Source organism: Myzus persicae, unplaced genomic scaffold (assembly GCF_001856785.1).
Source record: "Myzus persicae strain clone G006 unplaced genomic scaffold, MPER_G0061.0, whole genome shotgun sequence".
Classification (NCBI taxonomy): domain Eukaryota; kingdom Metazoa; phylum Arthropoda; class Insecta; order Hemiptera; family Aphididae; genus Myzus; species Myzus persicae.
Window position 1 is genome coordinate 1,926,274 of NW_019101568.1, and position 17,881 is coordinate 1,944,154.

Genomic DNA, 17,881 nt, shown 5'->3' on the forward strand with positions numbered 1-17,881 from the left:
ACATTGAGTACAGTACACCTTGTTAGTTATATTACCAGGAACGATTAAGAATAAGTAATAATTAATGATACATGTGTACAAATGTGAACACAAATTGAAATATACATTTTATGAGTCTAAAAAGCGTTTAAAAATTATTATGTTCAAACTTGATGTAGGTAACGGTTACCTACTGGCTACTACCTATCTACCCATCTACTCATCCTATTAAACTATCTAGTATTAACAAGGAAAGTCTTTTATTAACCCTTCAAAAACATTGAATTGAAATCCTTAATCCTTAAATCTTAATTACAAAACAATCACTGGGAGGTTACCTATACTATGACAAATTCTAGAAGAAATATATTCAAATATTCTTATAGTATTTATCATATAGTTTTTAATAAACTACATTGCCTAAGAAAAAAATATTTAGTAATTTGTTGTGAAAAATTTTAATTGTATCTAATATATTATAATAATTGTCATTCATCTTCATAGGTCATACTTAATGCATTCATAATCTACCAAATTTAAAATAAAATTATTTTTTATTTAACAAAATATTCATTAATTAGGCATAAGTTATAATTCAATGTGAATTAATAAGTTTATACATGGTAAATAAAAATTATTACCAATAATATTATTAACAATTTTTAAGGTGGATTTTAACAATGCAGCCAGTAATTATGTTTATACATCATAAATTATAGTTAGTCAGCTAATTATGTAGATACATGATAACATTAATAATGAAAATACCTATTTGATTCTGTAACTATACCTACTACATGGAATTAACTTAAAACAAAATAAATTCCACGATATATTATTATGTATAAAAACATTATAAATAAACATACATTCACACAAACGCCTGCAGTGGTTACGACCAAATGTCAATCGTTAGTCATTTATCGTTACAAATTAATAATTATATAACTTTGAGTACAATTAAATTCGTAATTTACTAATTAAAACATGAATATTATACATTACTACTATTAATTTACTATTCTATTATGGGCACACCGTTATAATTTAAAATTATAATTAGATTTGATTATTCTCGTACCATCAATACAACTTTTTATTAAGTAAGTACATATATAAAAGTTCCATTATCTTTATAATTTTTTTCAAACACAGTTTTATATTATAAGGTTTAATAAATTAGGAGTTAGAACCAAAATATATCCCCCATTAAACATCATAAGCCATAGACTAGATTGGTACGTAATACATTTTTAAATTAAATAGTATGGCGCGTGTAATTTTGATTTTGTTTACGCTTACTGAGGCATCTGTAGTATAATACATATAATATATTATATACCTCCATGGCTGTATAGTGTATATCTATAGGTATCCATGATCGACCTGAGCCATAGGATGTTTAGATCACATAATATCTTGTTCATAGTTCACGTGTGTGTATTATTTTATGAAAGTTTACAGTAATGTAGTTAAGACCCCTCCTTCTCTGAGCGTTGTTCCGGGACTCCTAGGTGAATAGTCATCAGTATGTCTGGTGAAATCAATATTGGTGTTCGAAGCAGAAAACGTTAAATCAGATGGTCTTCTCTTCGGTGGCTTTCTGGTTGGCGTGGGAGCTCGTTCTTCAAACCCAGGCGGAGTTAATGGACTTAACGGACTCGATACTGAGCTAACGATAAATTTTTTCGCAGAATCCGAAGTTCCATATGGACGCATTGGCCTTGACATTAAACACACGCATGCATAGAGCGCTGCCGCTGTCATGAGTATACCTGTGAACAAGTTTATACGAATTAAAATGCATTAGCAATATTTGCAATTTACATGCCACAGTCGTAGCCTGTAGGTAGGTTATTACGCTTACTTATGTTGGACAGACTAAGGTAGGTGGAAAACGTTGCCGCACCATTTAGCCGGCATTGATCGTTGCTGTCATACAAAATACACGTTACATCTGAAAACAAAAAACGATTTAACTATATAATATTATCATGTGTTGTCTTTACTCTTAGAACAACATAAAATCAAGTATATCATGTAAAAGTAAAATAGTTTGTAGATCCATAATTTATTACGTACGCCCAACAAATAGGTAAAGTATTTTTCCTGGAACATGTCCCATCAAACAAATGAAAGTCACTGCAAATCCCAAAGCTGTGGTACGATCATCAGGTTCAACGCTTCTAGAAACGTAAGAGGGAAATCAGTGTGATAACAAATAAAAATATCGTTGACGGGTATGCGTGCTAGGTACATAAAATATTATTCGATAACTATAATATTATCTATTAATAATATCTGTCAAACACAAAAGTTGACTTGAACAAATTAATTTAGCCTTTAGGCATATTAAATGGACCACTGACTTGAGTATACATACAATGTATAAATTTATAATTTCATCTAAATTATTACCTGAGCAGTAAAATGATTGTGCCAACTATACATGTTCCCAATAACGACAGGATCAACACTGAAATTGATTGATACCCGACGTTCATTTGGTGGCAGTTATGATCATAACAAGCGCGCTTGCTGGCTGATTCAGTTTGGACGCAAGCACACCCAACGTACTCCTGCAATGCGAACAGATTGTAAAATTTATAATTTATTTTCGTACAGCGTTTGTTAATATGAATTATGATTTGATTATGCACACCTGTCTGGAATACAGATCCTGAGTCCTGCAACCAGCGTGACAGGGTGAGTAATAGACTATATGGCTGTTGGACGAACAAACCGGTTCAAATGGAATATTGTCTGGACAATTGCAATCCTTATTGCAAAATTCGTTTAATTCGGACCTATAAATACATTCAACAACGGGAAACACTTGTAAATTTCATCTGGTGATAATTGTTATTTTTTTAGTTTTCAAGCCGATTCTTACTTGTGTGTTATTTGGTTGTGTACTTGTATTTTAGAACACCGGAGGAACATACTGGTGAAGACTAATATAGTCACAACACAAATGATGCCAATGTTCCAGGCGGCTAACAACGTAGCTCTTGGTTGTGTAATGCATATTAACACGCCAGATAAAAACACGCATACCGCTGCCAAAGGATATCTCAAAAAATCTAAAATATGAACATGTTGCACAATTATTATTACAATATTACGCATACATTGCGTGTTAGGAATTTCGACGCGATTTTGAAAATACAACTATTCTATAAATCGCTAAAAATAATAAGAATTTAAGAGCGAAATGATTAATACCGATTACATTATTGATTTTTCTATAATTTGATGAATAAAAAATATCAGGTATAAATATTGCGTTTACAAACCAATGATTATGGTATTTTGATCAGTTGCATCAGTTGTGTGCTTGGGCACGAAAAATACTGATTCCATATAATTTGGTTCTTCGTACAACATATTGATTAATACTGTGTACACACAAGCGATGGCAGCAATATTGGATAAAATTAATTTGTTACTGAAAATTCTTCCAAGAGTGCTCCTGAAATCTATTAAAATATGCGAACGAGTTAATGTCGGAATTCGACCCAAATTTTAAATTACAATGTATCACGTACCGTATCTGTTGTTTCGATAAATTGGGCTGTTTCGTATTAACGTGGAAGCACGGCTCGTGACCAGTCTGCTTGGATATAGAGCCACGATGAAAGACACAAAGATCAGTATCAGACCAATAACTGTTGAAATAAATTACAGGTTTTTATACAAAAAGCGCTATGGGATTCAAGCCGATGTACATAGTGCACACAATGTATTCGAGACTTACTGAGCCAAACGATGTCACCAGCCAAGTTGAACTCTGAGCTCATGTGGAATGCAAATTTCCCCACCATCAACCCCGTTTGAAGTCCCAGAAGTGACGAACCGACGACTACGCCTATGCAAGCCGGTATTTTGGTTGGGGCCACTGATTCGTCAAGTAGACCGAGGCCCAGAGCCAATAGGGCTGTGCTTCCTAGTGACATGCTGACTTGGAGCAAAAACAACACTGCAGTTTTCACCAAGTGAAAAGGAACGTATGGTTCCTTTACGTGAGCGCCGTGTATAGAGTCGCATAACGGCGTATCTTTAGAACAAGAACATGCATTGAGAGTTTGTGTTAGGTCGATTTAAATAATTAATAATCCGTTGCATTATGAATCATAATATAGGTACGTTTATTATTATATTACCTCCTAATGTAGCCAAGACTAAAGCTGATGGTCGTTGAAAGCTGTAATGATCGGACGCATTGATCATCGCCAGTAAGACAGCCAAAATTCCTTGCACGATCCCAAAAAATGCAATCCATGAATTCTTGTTGCGTTTACCTCCTCGGTATCCAATGAATGTTGACAGCGTCAAATGAACAAATCCACTGAGAATCCACAGCCAATCTAGGTTACATAAAATGCACGTATAGGTAATTAAACAATCTGTTAGAAAACCGTTGCTTCCGCATATGATTAATGGTTAAATATTATTTATTATACACACTTGATATATCTTTAGGTATATTATAACTTCTCGATTCCAACGTCGAAAAAAAGTATCTCTGTGACGCTGTTTGGAAGAAAACAAACAGTGTTATGGTAGTCAAATATTTTCCAGCTGTAGCGCATCTAATCCAAGACCGGCATAATGAATATCCCAGCCACTGCAATCTGTACAAAATATAAACAATATTTGTAATGTATCATAGAAAATTGCTGAAATATTATAAAATCTCGATAATATTGTTCTACGACTGTCAAAAAAAAAAAAAAAATACATTTCCTATATTTCATTATTTATTTTTATGTAAAGTACGCTTTGAAAAATTATACTTAGTAATCATCACACTATTGTAATGTTTGCCCAATAATTTATTTAATATTTAATATTAACATAATAATGTATAATTTTTAAATTTTATAATACAAAGTTTTTATGATATTATTATATACTAAAATTAAGAGTTTTCTTTATAAAAAAATCGTCGTTCATAACAAAACATTGTTATTACTTGATTAGTGCAATTTTTAAATTTTTATATGCAATTTTCTATATTTTTTAGTGCAATACTGGAATCAATTTAACTAGTTATTTATTACTACAACATTCGTGCCCTACTTATAACTTTTAAAGGTAAATATTAAAAATATATTAAAATAAATATTAAAAACATGATAGTAATAAATATGAAAATAAATTAACCACGAGTTGCTATAAAAAAGAAATATGAGACGTTTGAAGTTTAGTTAAACCGTGGGAATTTAGTAGTATAGTACTAAAATCTATTATTTGGTTAAACGACACATTAAAGTATAAATATTCATACAACAACAAAAAATTAAGAAAAAAAACTTATTTTGAATATATTAACTCTTAAAAATATTTTAACCGGTTCTTCTGCTTTTCAATAAGCTAATAAATAATAACTATTATAACTATATCGGTAACAAGTTATATCATTACGTACAGTTAGCTTAATGAAAGTAATTTAACAGTAGGTACAAATAATCAAATATAAAACATTCAATTATTTTAAAGTGGTTAAAATAAAAATTAACCTTGTTCATAAATACATAAAACCAAAATTTTAAATACTTATTTTCGAAAATAATACAATTTGAATTTTCAATTAGAAAATATAATTACTCTATTCTATTTTTCTTATTTATCACTTATTATTATTATTTTTAGTTTAAAGTTTAAACTAACGTATCTATTAGTTTATTTGAGATTAATATTCATATAAAAATGTATTATATAATACTCATAAAATCTTATCTAAATGATACCTTATTTCTACTTAGATATTATTATTTGACTAGTGAATTATAATAGTGAATTAAATTTAGTTAAAAATAGTACCTATATAAAAATATATATATAAATGTATATAACATTGTAGTTGTACACTATACTACACCATACATTAGACACTAATCAAAAACTCTATTGTCAAATTTAATCAGTTTAATTTTGCGACTCTATGTGATATTTTAAACATAACATACGAAATGATATAAAAAACGTAAAACACACACGTATGAATTTTACTTTGAATGGATACCTCTTGACATTCTGATAATTTACATTTTTATCGTTGTATATAACAAACATATAATCATCTAAAAAATGTAATTTGCAATCAGATATTTCTTTTGGATTTCATATAAAGTATGTATAATATATTATATTTACATTACTTCGTATAGTTTTCATTAAATAGATTCAAAATATGTACATCGATTTAATATCTATTTCTCTATACATTTAAAAATTGAAATGTAGACGGATTGTGAGACGAAAACGTACCTACCTTTATTATAGTATTATGTCATTATTCAAATTTTAATATAATTATTGGTTATTACAAATCCTATAGTTATGCGCCTTATACCTTATACTCAGTGCTACATTTGGAAAAAAATTGGAGGGGTATTTAGTTTCATGTTGGATGAAAGAGAATCCCACACAAAATTAACAATCGCATTACCGTGGGGGCGAAGCCCCCCTCCACCCCCTCCAGAAAATGTACACCAAAACAATATAAAATTTGTTTTACAAATGTATTTTTAAAAAACACTTTTTTATGTATTATTTTGTAAAAACTTAAAATTGGTCAATAAATAATGCATTAAACAAAGTCCATAAATGTTGATATGAACTATCTTGCATGATAATATGATAACATTTCAAAATTTTTATCACGGTATTTTATAGTTATAAGGAATGTTAAAAGTTCATTTTTTTTTCGTTGGGACAAAGTAAAAATATTTTGGTTAGTATATTTACCATCAGAAAAAGAGGTATACCCCCCCCCAAAAAAAAAAAATCAAGTACTGCTTATACTCATTTTAATTATATAGGCATAAGCTGAACTGCAAATGGACGTTTTACTTCGACGATGAGGCTCAATAATTGTAGATACATGTATCGTGTTTGGCATACATACAATAAAATGAAGTATTTAATATAATACGGGTACATAAATAATTCAATAATTTTACCTACACAACTCATGATTACGACTTAATCATAATAATATATAAAATAATATATGAGGGACAAAGGTATATACTATAATATTATAGAGGTTTTTTTCACAAAACAAATAAAGTCAACAATTATTATTTGTTTCATAATATCGTCCTGGCTGTGCCTATTACACGACATTGAAAACTACATGCAAGCGCACAATATATTTTAACGTACAACGATGGGCGCCGCCATTACAGTGTGTGTGAGTATGCATTTTTTTTTTGGCGCGGACTACGATTCATATCAAGCAGCGTAATAACATAATAATATAACAAATAAAATTAGTAAAGGTGCCTATATAAAAAAAAATATTATGTGGGCCACCATATATTATACATAGTAATGACGACGACAGCAACAATTTAATTACATTCGTAAACGGTCTTCGGATGACCGAGGAACCGGAAGTGCGCGAAGGCCGCCATTCAGTGTCGGCCAAACGTTTCCATGCACGCATTGTATACATAATAACTAATACCTAAGTATAAGCTGTTGTACTCTACTTTTCGTTCAACCCGATATATGCGTAGGTATTCATCGAGACTACATTATGATTTATATTTTATGGTATTATTGTTAACTAAGTTTAAATATGTGCGTGGTGACATAACTGCTAAATTGGGGCCTCGGGGCAAGACTTTAAACAGCCCCTCACCCATCGACCATCATCTTGGTGGCAAATATCCCACGGATGTTAGCGGTGTCGATAACGTAGTATCCGCACTCATCCTCGGTATCTCTCTATGGTTATGCCACCGTACTCGTAGTTTTAGCAATCAGTAACTACTGAGTATCATCATGGAAAAAATGATGGAATCGTCGTCCCAAGACCTCTCTTGCCCTTCTTTTGCCTACCCATCTCCTCACAGTTAAAATCACGGTATGTTAACTGTGGTTAAAAGATATGGCAATTATTTTTTCATATCTAAATCCATTTTATTATTTTATTATAGTCACATCATCTCTTTAACTTCTTCTTATCATCGATGGAGTAGGCATTCTGCAGGTTTACATACGGTATATACTATATAGTTGTATATAAAAGGCGTATCGCTGAAAGTACCTAACTAGACAATTATTTTATAAACCTTAAATTAAAATTCAATAAATTCTTATTCATCAACCAAACTATTTTTATGTATACAATATAAATATCATGTGTTCATAGCATATACAGGTTATAAAAATTTGGTTTTTAAAGGTTGAACATTTGGTGTGCCTTCTTAAAAATGAATGTACAATCTACATAGTACATAGGTAATATACCTACTTGCCTTAAACGGCTTAAACCGTCCGCCCACAAAAAAAATTCTGACACTGAGCCTGCGTGGATATAATAATATGACCGACATCGCTTTAGTATACAGATATTATTACTGATTATAGATAGCGCCTATAAACATATATGTGACTATGTCAGCTTGTAAACCTATACCTATACAACTACATGCACGTGCCCCCGAGCACATGGTTAAATTGTTTTGTTACGATATTTTATGTAAGTACAGCGTATATGCGTCTGCACACAATAAATGTCAATGTCCACATAAAAACGGAAAACAGACGCTCCTATATTTTAAATAAGTACCTATTCCTATAGGTACCTACTACGCGGCGTTGGCGGCGGTGGTTTGAAATGTTTGAATGGGATTTAATGAACAACTCGGTGACACACAGGTTTTAACTGTAAACATGCCGACATGCTGCAGTACTACCGGTTAATACAATGATGTACACGGCAAGCGTGAAATACATAATATTATGAACATATACCTGCCTATTACTAGTGGTGTATTATAATGCAAAACTTTAAAAACAACATTTTATGAACTTCCTTTTTAAATTGACATTTTCAAATAAGATATTATGTTGTTAAAATCAATTTAACCGTATTTATTTTTATTTCATTAGGTAGGTACTTACATTTCTCAGGTAAAATTACATAGGTATAAGAAAATATATATCTTACTTAAAGAATTAATTTTATAAACTTTATAAAAAAAAATACTAGAACACTTTTACCTCAAAAGCGCTCCCCGGTTACTTGAGGCATTTTAGCTTATGGTGGTGGTATAGGGAGGGGGGAGTATAAGCAGATGCTTACATCAGCTATGAATTTTTCTTAGCGTAGACCCACTAAATGTACGATGATACTCGGGTTAACGGTCATATGCACCTATATATATATATAGGCGTACTTATAATTTTAAATGACGTAAACTCTATAATTATTTGCAATATTTAATTCTCATTTCTCAGATGGAGATGGTACTGGGTAGACCAGTAAGATACCAGGTGATTAAATAAAAAACATTACGAGAACCAATGACCAAACCAAAGTTGAGAATAAATATTTTCAATAATATTACTAATTATTAGTTTTTAAATATTTAAAAAATATCTATATCATAAAATGATTGTAATATGATTGCTATGGTAAAATCATATATTTTCAAGTACATTTTTTATGAAAAACTATTTCAATAATATTCAAAATTGACTTTTTTAAAGTATAAACCATACTTGTACATAATTTGCATAATAAGGGAGAAAAAATAAATTTTAAATGAAGCAAGAAATGTGTTTTTGACCTTATGATCAGATGTACCTACGTTAAAAAAACGTATACTGATAAATTTATCCAACAACACTTCACTGGTGATTTATTTATTACTACTGGTAACTGTGATTGTACAAATACATAATATAGGTAGTGCGGGTAGGCACTACGGAGTTCACTTGCAGGCCACGCACGCCCGGGCCCACCGTGGGCTCTATCATTTTGTAGGTTCGATACAATATATTAATTACTATTGTACAGTGTATTTGGAATCAAGAAAATGTGTAGTATACCAAATTAGTTTCATCTTCTTTTAGAATTATTTTATTACGTCAATTTCTAATAGTCAACAGGTGATTAATCGTTGTGTCAGTTAATTCTTTTTATTTTTGACTAAAAAATACCACTTAATAATACTTTTTAATAAAAATAAATAAAATATGTCTTATGATGGATCAGAGAAAGCAGTGATGACGGTTTATTAATATTTATATCTTATTTATCTATAATCAATATCTATCTAAATGCTCTTTTGAAAAGGGGCGTTAGGTAATTAGTCTCATAATTCTCCAAGTCTAGTCTTGCGTAGATACTATTATTAGTCGTCTGTAGATATAAAAAAGGACCGTGTATGTTTATGTCAACAGCAGAAAAAAAACTTGACAACAACCGAAAACAGTAGGTAAGTATATATTAATATATTATAACATATAGAACATAATATCCACACACGTGTTCCCCCCCCTACAGTCCCAAAAACTCTACAGTACCACACAACCTACAGCTAATGGCCTCAGTTGCCGAAGCTTAAATCAAAAAAAAAAAAAAAAAAAAAAAAAAAAAAAAAAAAAAAAAAAAAAAAAAAAAAAAAAAAAAAAAAAGAACATAATATCCTACATCGTATGTACATGAATGGACTAAGTGCGAAAATAATGTTCTAAAATCTTAATCCCTTGTTTAAAGATCGTCGGATATAAGAGTTTTTATAATGAGATTAGAATGCGAGAAATTAAAATAGGTGTTGCAATAATTGCCGACATAAACTCTTTATTACTTTAGGAAATCAATCGACCTCAGCTAATGTTGGACACGTCTTGGGCAGACAACTTGTTCGTATTGATATAAAAAATAATATGTAGGAAGATATTAATACGAATTTTATACGATTTAGAATGAGAAAAAAAATTCTGTCTACATGTATAATTAAATTGTATTATACTAAAACATTACTAGCGAATTGTTGTTTGTATAATAATATGGTATCGTATTTCTCTGCTTTTCGATCGATATGCGTGCGTGACATTCCTTAGAAGAAATTATAAAGTTGAACTTGCGCTGAATTTTTGCATAAAAAATTAAAACAAATCAATGAATACCGTTGAAATATTCACGACAATGTTTCTAAAAAAATGTCAGAGAGCATTTATCATTATAGGTATTATATGTTCTTGAGCACGGTACCTGGTGCTTAGGGGTGAGTGGCGGTGTGGTTGGCGAGGGGACATCCTTAATTTCGGCATTGAACTTAAATATTACTACCTAGTAGACTTGTTCTGTACTACTTATAAATACTATATTCATGACGTTTGATCAGAATCCCACTCGTTTTTTTTTCATGTAACTGCGTAAGGAATAGGTGAGTACACAGATTGTTTATGTTGTGTTGAACGTTTTTTGGTTTCTTTAGTGTCAACCAACGACCGTACATAATATATTATAGATTGTAAACATATTATATTCAGCCGAAGTCATGGCGAAAAAAATACACATTGGTAACCGTCGATGCGGAAAAAAAACCGTTTATACGATATAGTATAGACTAAAGGGTATACCTATATAATATCTATACTATAGTTATGCAACAGACGCCGCCCGACAAACCTCCACACCGCGCACGCTTATCCGCGTTGTAATTACGCTAGCACTTACATATTATACATTTATACTACAACTGATATACCATATTACAATCAACAGTGATCATCGAGAATTACAATCACTGAAAATGGAATGTCGAAATAATTATCATTTGTTATACTCTGTGTATAATTTCGTCGGAAAAAATAACGGAAACGTCTAGTGTTTTTCGACAAATGAACTTCGAGTGTTTTAATATTGTTATAGGTATGTCGCACAGTAATTCGATACATGTGTGAAATTATTTTATTCGGACGTCGCATCAATAAATCTATACATGCATGCATGCATGCACGCGAGTAAACTGTATATAGATATTGTGCAATTGGTTCTCCGCATTTACTATATAGTTTTAGTTGACGTTTTTGTCGGTATTTTTTTTTTATTTGTTTATTTTTTTTTTAATGTCTGCTGTGTAAAAAAACCTACCGTGGGCGGTTTCAATAGTTTTAACGTTGTACATGATATTATGGATTCTACGAATCGCAATATTATAGTATTCGGCGTTTGTAAGATTTATCTAGAAATCCCAATACCTCCTACAACTGTATACTATGTAAAGTATATACCTATGTATCATGTATGTGTATGTAATTTAAGAAGAATAAATAATCGATGTCAGTAAAAATAAAGGGGTGTCATTGATGTGAATCCACCAAATTAAAAATGACTTACACAATGTATAGTAAAAATCATGAATAAATCAGTTAAAATATATTTTGGAAATCATGTTACACTATATAGGTAGGTACCTATAATGCATATGGCGTTGATTTTTTTATGTTTGTTTCCATGTATAATAGTATGACTGAATATTAAGTAACCTTATAAATGTATAATAATCATTTGTCTGTTTTATGGTAATCATACACACTTAATTTTTTTTTAAACAGTATTATGCATATGGCACAGCAGTATTCTTCTCAATAGCACATAATATTATACCTACCCACTTAGAAGATAAGTAGATATCTCAGTAATATTATAAATTGTTAACAAATTTGTGTTAAATTATACATATCCGATTTACATAAAAACATTAAATTATTTTTAATTAAGATTTATCATTGTAAGAATTGATAGAATAAAAAGTTTGAAATTTTGGTAGATATACCTATACTATTACAATTCAAATTCTGTACACTGCAGTCTATACATAGAAATATTCAAAAAATACAATTATAAAGATAGGTACTTAGATTGATTCGATTATTATCATAACAATATAATTATATAATATCCATGAACTCCGTATACTAGATACGAGCTAATAGCTCAGTTGGTATATGTATCACCTATTAATAATGCAATTTATTGTAATTATGTAATTATTTAATCGTAATCGATAAGGCCGAAATAAATAAATAAGCTATACATTTTACTATCATAGGTACCTACTTGATTATTATCCTTGCTCGTGTATTGAAGTGTTATCTCAAATTACTATCAAGCTCTTTGAGCAGAAACCAAAAATATTACTTATGACGTTTTGATCTAGAACTCTGTTTGAGATTTTAAACGAGAAATTTGTGTCGTCTATAGTTATTATAGTTATTAGATTACCTTACCATACTAATATATACAATATTGAATATATATGGGCTAACTGGATGGCATTATTATACAAATATATAATGATAAACTAATAGTAACTAGAAAAAAATAGTAATAACGTAATGTTGTCAAAAGTTTGGCCCCCCCTCCCCGCCGAAAACATATATTGAACCAGTCCGGTGTGCTAAAACACACAGCACACCATGGGCAGTCTTCCATGATGATTTTGAGGAGTAAACAGAGCATTTATCCATCGTTCAAGTTTTGGCACTAGTAAATAGTTATTGAATGAATAGATAATTTTATTTATTAGTGAAAATCCAAACACAGTCTAGTTTATTTATTTTATTTAAGATATAGTTCCTCAATAGACATTTTATAACGTCTAATAATTTTTGAAAAATTACAGGTAGACTAAATAAATGCTTAGGTACCTATATTTTGGGAAAATATTGTCTGGACAGTAAATTATTAGTATACGACAATTAATCGGTAGAGTTTTCTATTGAATATATTATTAAGTATAATGTATATAAAATGTATATACCTATGCCATTGATTTTTCCTGATCATTAAATATTTAAATATTCAATTCATTTCCTACTGTTCAAGAAGTGAGTTATACATTAAATTGTGGAATGCTGTGAGGTCGTAGGGAAGTGTTAAAATTCAAAGACTTTGACGTTTTTTTGAAATGATGAACAACCAAAAAACTCCTATCCTGAATAGAATAAGGACAATTTTATGTTTTTAAGTTAACACGAAATCCAATGAAAATTAAGTCAATGGTGGTCAAATGGTGATGTAATCACCTAATTCCCTTCATTCTGAAAATCTAAACTTCTCATCAATGAATAAAAAAATGTCTATATAAAGTTGGTTTATAAATGAAAGAATTATATATAAGTAGGTACATATCGTCAACGTCGTTATATTATTACATCCTATTATAGGATAATAGGTTTTTTTATTGCACATGCATAGTGGCATCTCATTTAATATACAAATTATCGTATTTATTTATTTATTTGTAAGCAAAGGGTTTCGATTTTTTTAAATCACTTTTCGATTTTTTAACCATCTTTCTGTCTTTTAAATTATCATAAAATAGTTGAACGATTAGTTTACAAAAAATTAGTAATACGCCTATTAAATCATTAATAATTGTAATTTACCACTATATATTACATACACAAATGTGTAAAATAAGTAAAATCACCCATTACTTACGAGAGTTAAAATGATTTTCAATGTTGATGTACAACTCTAAATTATGTAATTTATGCGATAACTACAATAAATTATGAGCTAATAAAAATTAACTTTATTTTAAATTAGATAGGTTTATTTAGCATAGGTATACCGTATACATCGTCTTTTGGTATATATATACAATTCGGTCATTCTGCGCAGAATGCCACCCTCTAGTCAAACTTTGAGCTCGTGGATAATATAATATAGAAGAAGCATTCAAATAAATGATATCGTTCAAATACTGTAGGATAAGCAATGTCATACTTAGGAGTTAGGACCACCTGAGTTTGGCTTGTGGCTGTCAACAATAATTACAAATTCCTGTATACTACAGCACAAATTGTAATTTAATAATCTAATATAGGTATTCATAATATTAGAGTATTACACGAACACGAAGAAAATAATATCAGTGTTGTTAAATTAATATAATACTATTATTATAATTTATTAGTTATGAGTAAAAAACGAGGAGTTAGTCGAGAACATCGATATGCAGTTTACAGTGTAACTCTGTACAACACGATACTTATCACTTATTACGCGTACTTATCACGCACTTACTACTACACATTGATTAATTTGATCGACATAATAATTACAGAGTACATCAAGCGGACGGCACATGTTGGCCACCCCTGCCAGTCATAGAGAATGTCAAGAATACTGAAGAAGAGGACAGTTAATATTTGTTGTGTGTGAGCAGTCGGAACGTCTAACGATTGTGAATGCGTAAGCTTTACGGTTCAGTCGACACGTATGGACTGCGTAATATGTAGTAATACATTTAACCCTACCTATACATCCATGTTCTATACATATATTTGCGTAATAGCTTATAAAATATGTTTGTAAAAAAAACTAGACTTTTTATGGGACGATAGTTACTAATTACTATACTATAATTGTGCAGACTGCAGGTAATAAGACTCCTCAAATCGAAAGAATATTGCAGACTTGCGACCACCCCTTTTGATGAAAAACAATCGCCATTAAACAACAGACGCAAGTCACTATTAAATTATTACAAAGCGCTATCGTGTACCGGGTACGTCTAGGGTCGGTAAATAGTAAGGTGCAGTTGTATTCAAATTTGAATGGGTAAGAAGTCGTAAAAGGGCACGTGTGCACAAACCCCAGCCTGCGTGCCCGAAAACTTAGTGATTTATTCAGTGTAGTTCAAAAACATTTTAGGACTACCTATCGAAAGGAGTGATATATTTTTAAGAAGATAATATTATAATGATCCTTACCCTTGAGTAATTAATAAAACATCATAACTATAATAAATCGAACGCTACACCTACACAACAGTATAATAATATGCACATCGATATGCAGTCAAATGGAGTAGTCGTGGTAAACAATAGTCGGATCAGTCAAGCGACGGCGGGGGACACATGACAATTAATAACAATACAACAATAATTATCATTTATTATTATTTAAACCGCGCGCGCGTCAAACTCACCCGCAATCGGACGGTAGGTCTTCGATGTGCGGCTGTACTGTCGGACGGGCGTACGGATTGGTCATCTCGTCTGTGGTCGTCGACTATTACCGCGACCGCTGTACCGATTAATAATACGATGGATATTATATTAATGCGCCAAATATAAATGTACTGCGACTGGATCCTGTTGTAATATTATAATATTATTCTTCCTCGACCGAGCCCGCGACGGCTGCTGCGCTCTCGCACGTATGACGTTTCAGCGTACACCGCCGTGGTGCAATAACGAACCGAGTTTTGATATTATAACGACATTAATGATATTATTACGGAGAACCGACGTCGCGTTGCCCGAATACGACACTGTTGCGGTGATATTATGTGATGTCGTCGGCATCGTCTTCACCGCGGCAAAACGAAAAAACAAAGACACACGGCACGCTTTTGACGGTATGCGGACAGTAGGTAGAGGTACCGCTTTAAATATTTTATAACTTTATCAATATTAGAAATGATATTTTATAACTCTGCACGCATTAGAAATTATATTTTATCTCGTTTGGACGAGAACGGCGCGCACGGTGCCTGCTGACTGTGTTCGGGCCGAGTGCGCCGCGGCAAGTCAGTAGGCGCTCTATGAGGTCACGACTCACGAGCCAACGCCGCCGCCGACTGTATATTATATTAAAATAATAAAATAGTGGTGGTGGGGTTACACACGCTCGTCCCGGTCGTACCTGGTCAGGTGAAAGTGTTGTCGTCATGACAACGACTACGACCGCGGTAAATGTTTGTGGTCGCACACGACTGTACGTCGGCGTTTTATTTCCCAAAACAATTTTTACGCGCGTATATCGCACGCGACCACGGTGGTTCGATGTATAAATGATTGCATATGTTATTATTTATTATACTGCGTCGTAGGTGCATCCACTGCACGTGCAGTCGTTATTATGCGCCTAATGCCTATACATGTGACACGCGCTGTCTTGGAAGGTGTTAATGATATATATATATATGATTATATAATATTTTATTTGTTTTCCAGGACCGCTGGAGGACGTCACATTCCGCTCTGACGAAATTATGTTCAGGTGCACCAATCAAAGGTACCTATAAGTTTGGATTTTCCCGCGTCGGTGATTTACAAGATTTCCAAGAAAGAAATTGGAGTGTATCGATACGTATCAGGCCAATTTTTAGCGTTCAAGAAGTTACACTTGCAATATGCCAAAATATACAAATATGCCAATATACAAATACTCACCGACCCGTCCCGGACTCAAACTTCGATACGAGTCGGTACGTAACTGTTTCCCATTGATACGTATCGAATTTTTCTTCTTGGAAATCTCAATACAAACAGTCTTCGGGTCCTTTTGGTTATTTTTTACACCGCTTTTGATTTCTATAATAGTAAATAACGACTATAATGGCTAACGTTTGATGTGGCACGTCTCAAACTATGATATGAGTATAGAAACCGACTTCGGTGACTTGTCACTACCAATCGAATACTGAACACACAACGACAATAATAACCTCTCCCTAGTCCCCACTCAGACTACCAATAACGGCCATTTGAAAACCCATCATGATGAACTTTCGGGTTGCGTGGTGAAATTTATTGAATTTGACTGTACAACAAACAAAGTGGCTTCAACGTTTAAAAGCATCCAAATATTCTGAAGTCGAATGATAGGTATTCCACGACTCGCGGGGAAGGATTAAAGCGTAAAGACCACGTATATTTTACAAGCCTGGGGGAGCTTGAAAAAAATAAATATTAAGAATCACATGTTTGAAGTTTTATGTGTAGTTTTGATAATTTTTATTTTGGGGTGCTGAAAGACTAACCCCCCATAACCATATCCCGACATCCACCTATTATGATGAAGCCTGTTAATAATTATGAAACGACCGTTAGGATCACATAAGTTCATTGGCGCTGCAGTACGTTATATACATACCACATAAGTCATACCATAACCACTAAACCATCTAATGGTTGATAACACTATATAAGAGTGAAGTAGGTACTGACGTACTGCCTACCTATATTGTCCTATATTATAAATTATAATATAATTTGATAGAATTCACGACGCACCTTAGCTTGCCATCGGTGTCGGCAAAACGACTGTGTTATTATCGACGAGTATTAT

At 31.8% G+C, this 17,881-nt stretch overlaps 1 protein-coding gene across 1 annotated transcript; it reads right to left on the bottom strand.

Annotated features, from left to right (window-relative positions):
- Positions 1–315: 315 nt before the first annotated feature.
- On the bottom strand, positions 316–15,799 carry LOC111029574 (solute carrier organic anion transporter family member 4C1-like). Its single transcript, XM_022308624.1, has 12 exons — positions 15,735–15,799; positions 4,447–4,613; positions 4,143–4,346; positions 3,737–4,036; positions 3,528–3,647; positions 3,276–3,458; positions 2,873–3,062; positions 2,642–2,786; positions 2,398–2,558; positions 2,062–2,165; positions 1,847–1,936; positions 316–1,754 (listed from the first exon to the last, which is right to left on the bottom strand). Exons 1-12 carry the CDS (start codon positions 15,797–15,799, stop codon positions 1,438–1,440), a joined length of 2,046 nt encoding a protein of 681 aa, XP_022164316.1. The 3' UTR covers positions 316–1,437.
- Positions 15,800–17,881: the final 2,082 nt, after the last annotated feature.

Excerpts from the sequence above, each read along its gene's own strand:
- LOC111029574 (XM_022308624.1), bottom strand. The coding sequence starts at position 15,799 with ATGACCAATCCGTACGCCCGTCCGACAGTACAGCCGCACATCGAAGAC. Across the intron at positions 3,459-3,527 it reads TTATCGAAACAACAGATACG|ATTTCAGGAGCACTCTTGGA; the intron begins GTACGTGATACA and ends ATATTTTAATAG. Across the intron at positions 1,937-2,061 it reads ACTTTACCTATTTGTTGGGC|ATGTAACGTGTATTTTGTAT; the intron begins GTACGTAATAAA and ends TTTTGTTTTCAG.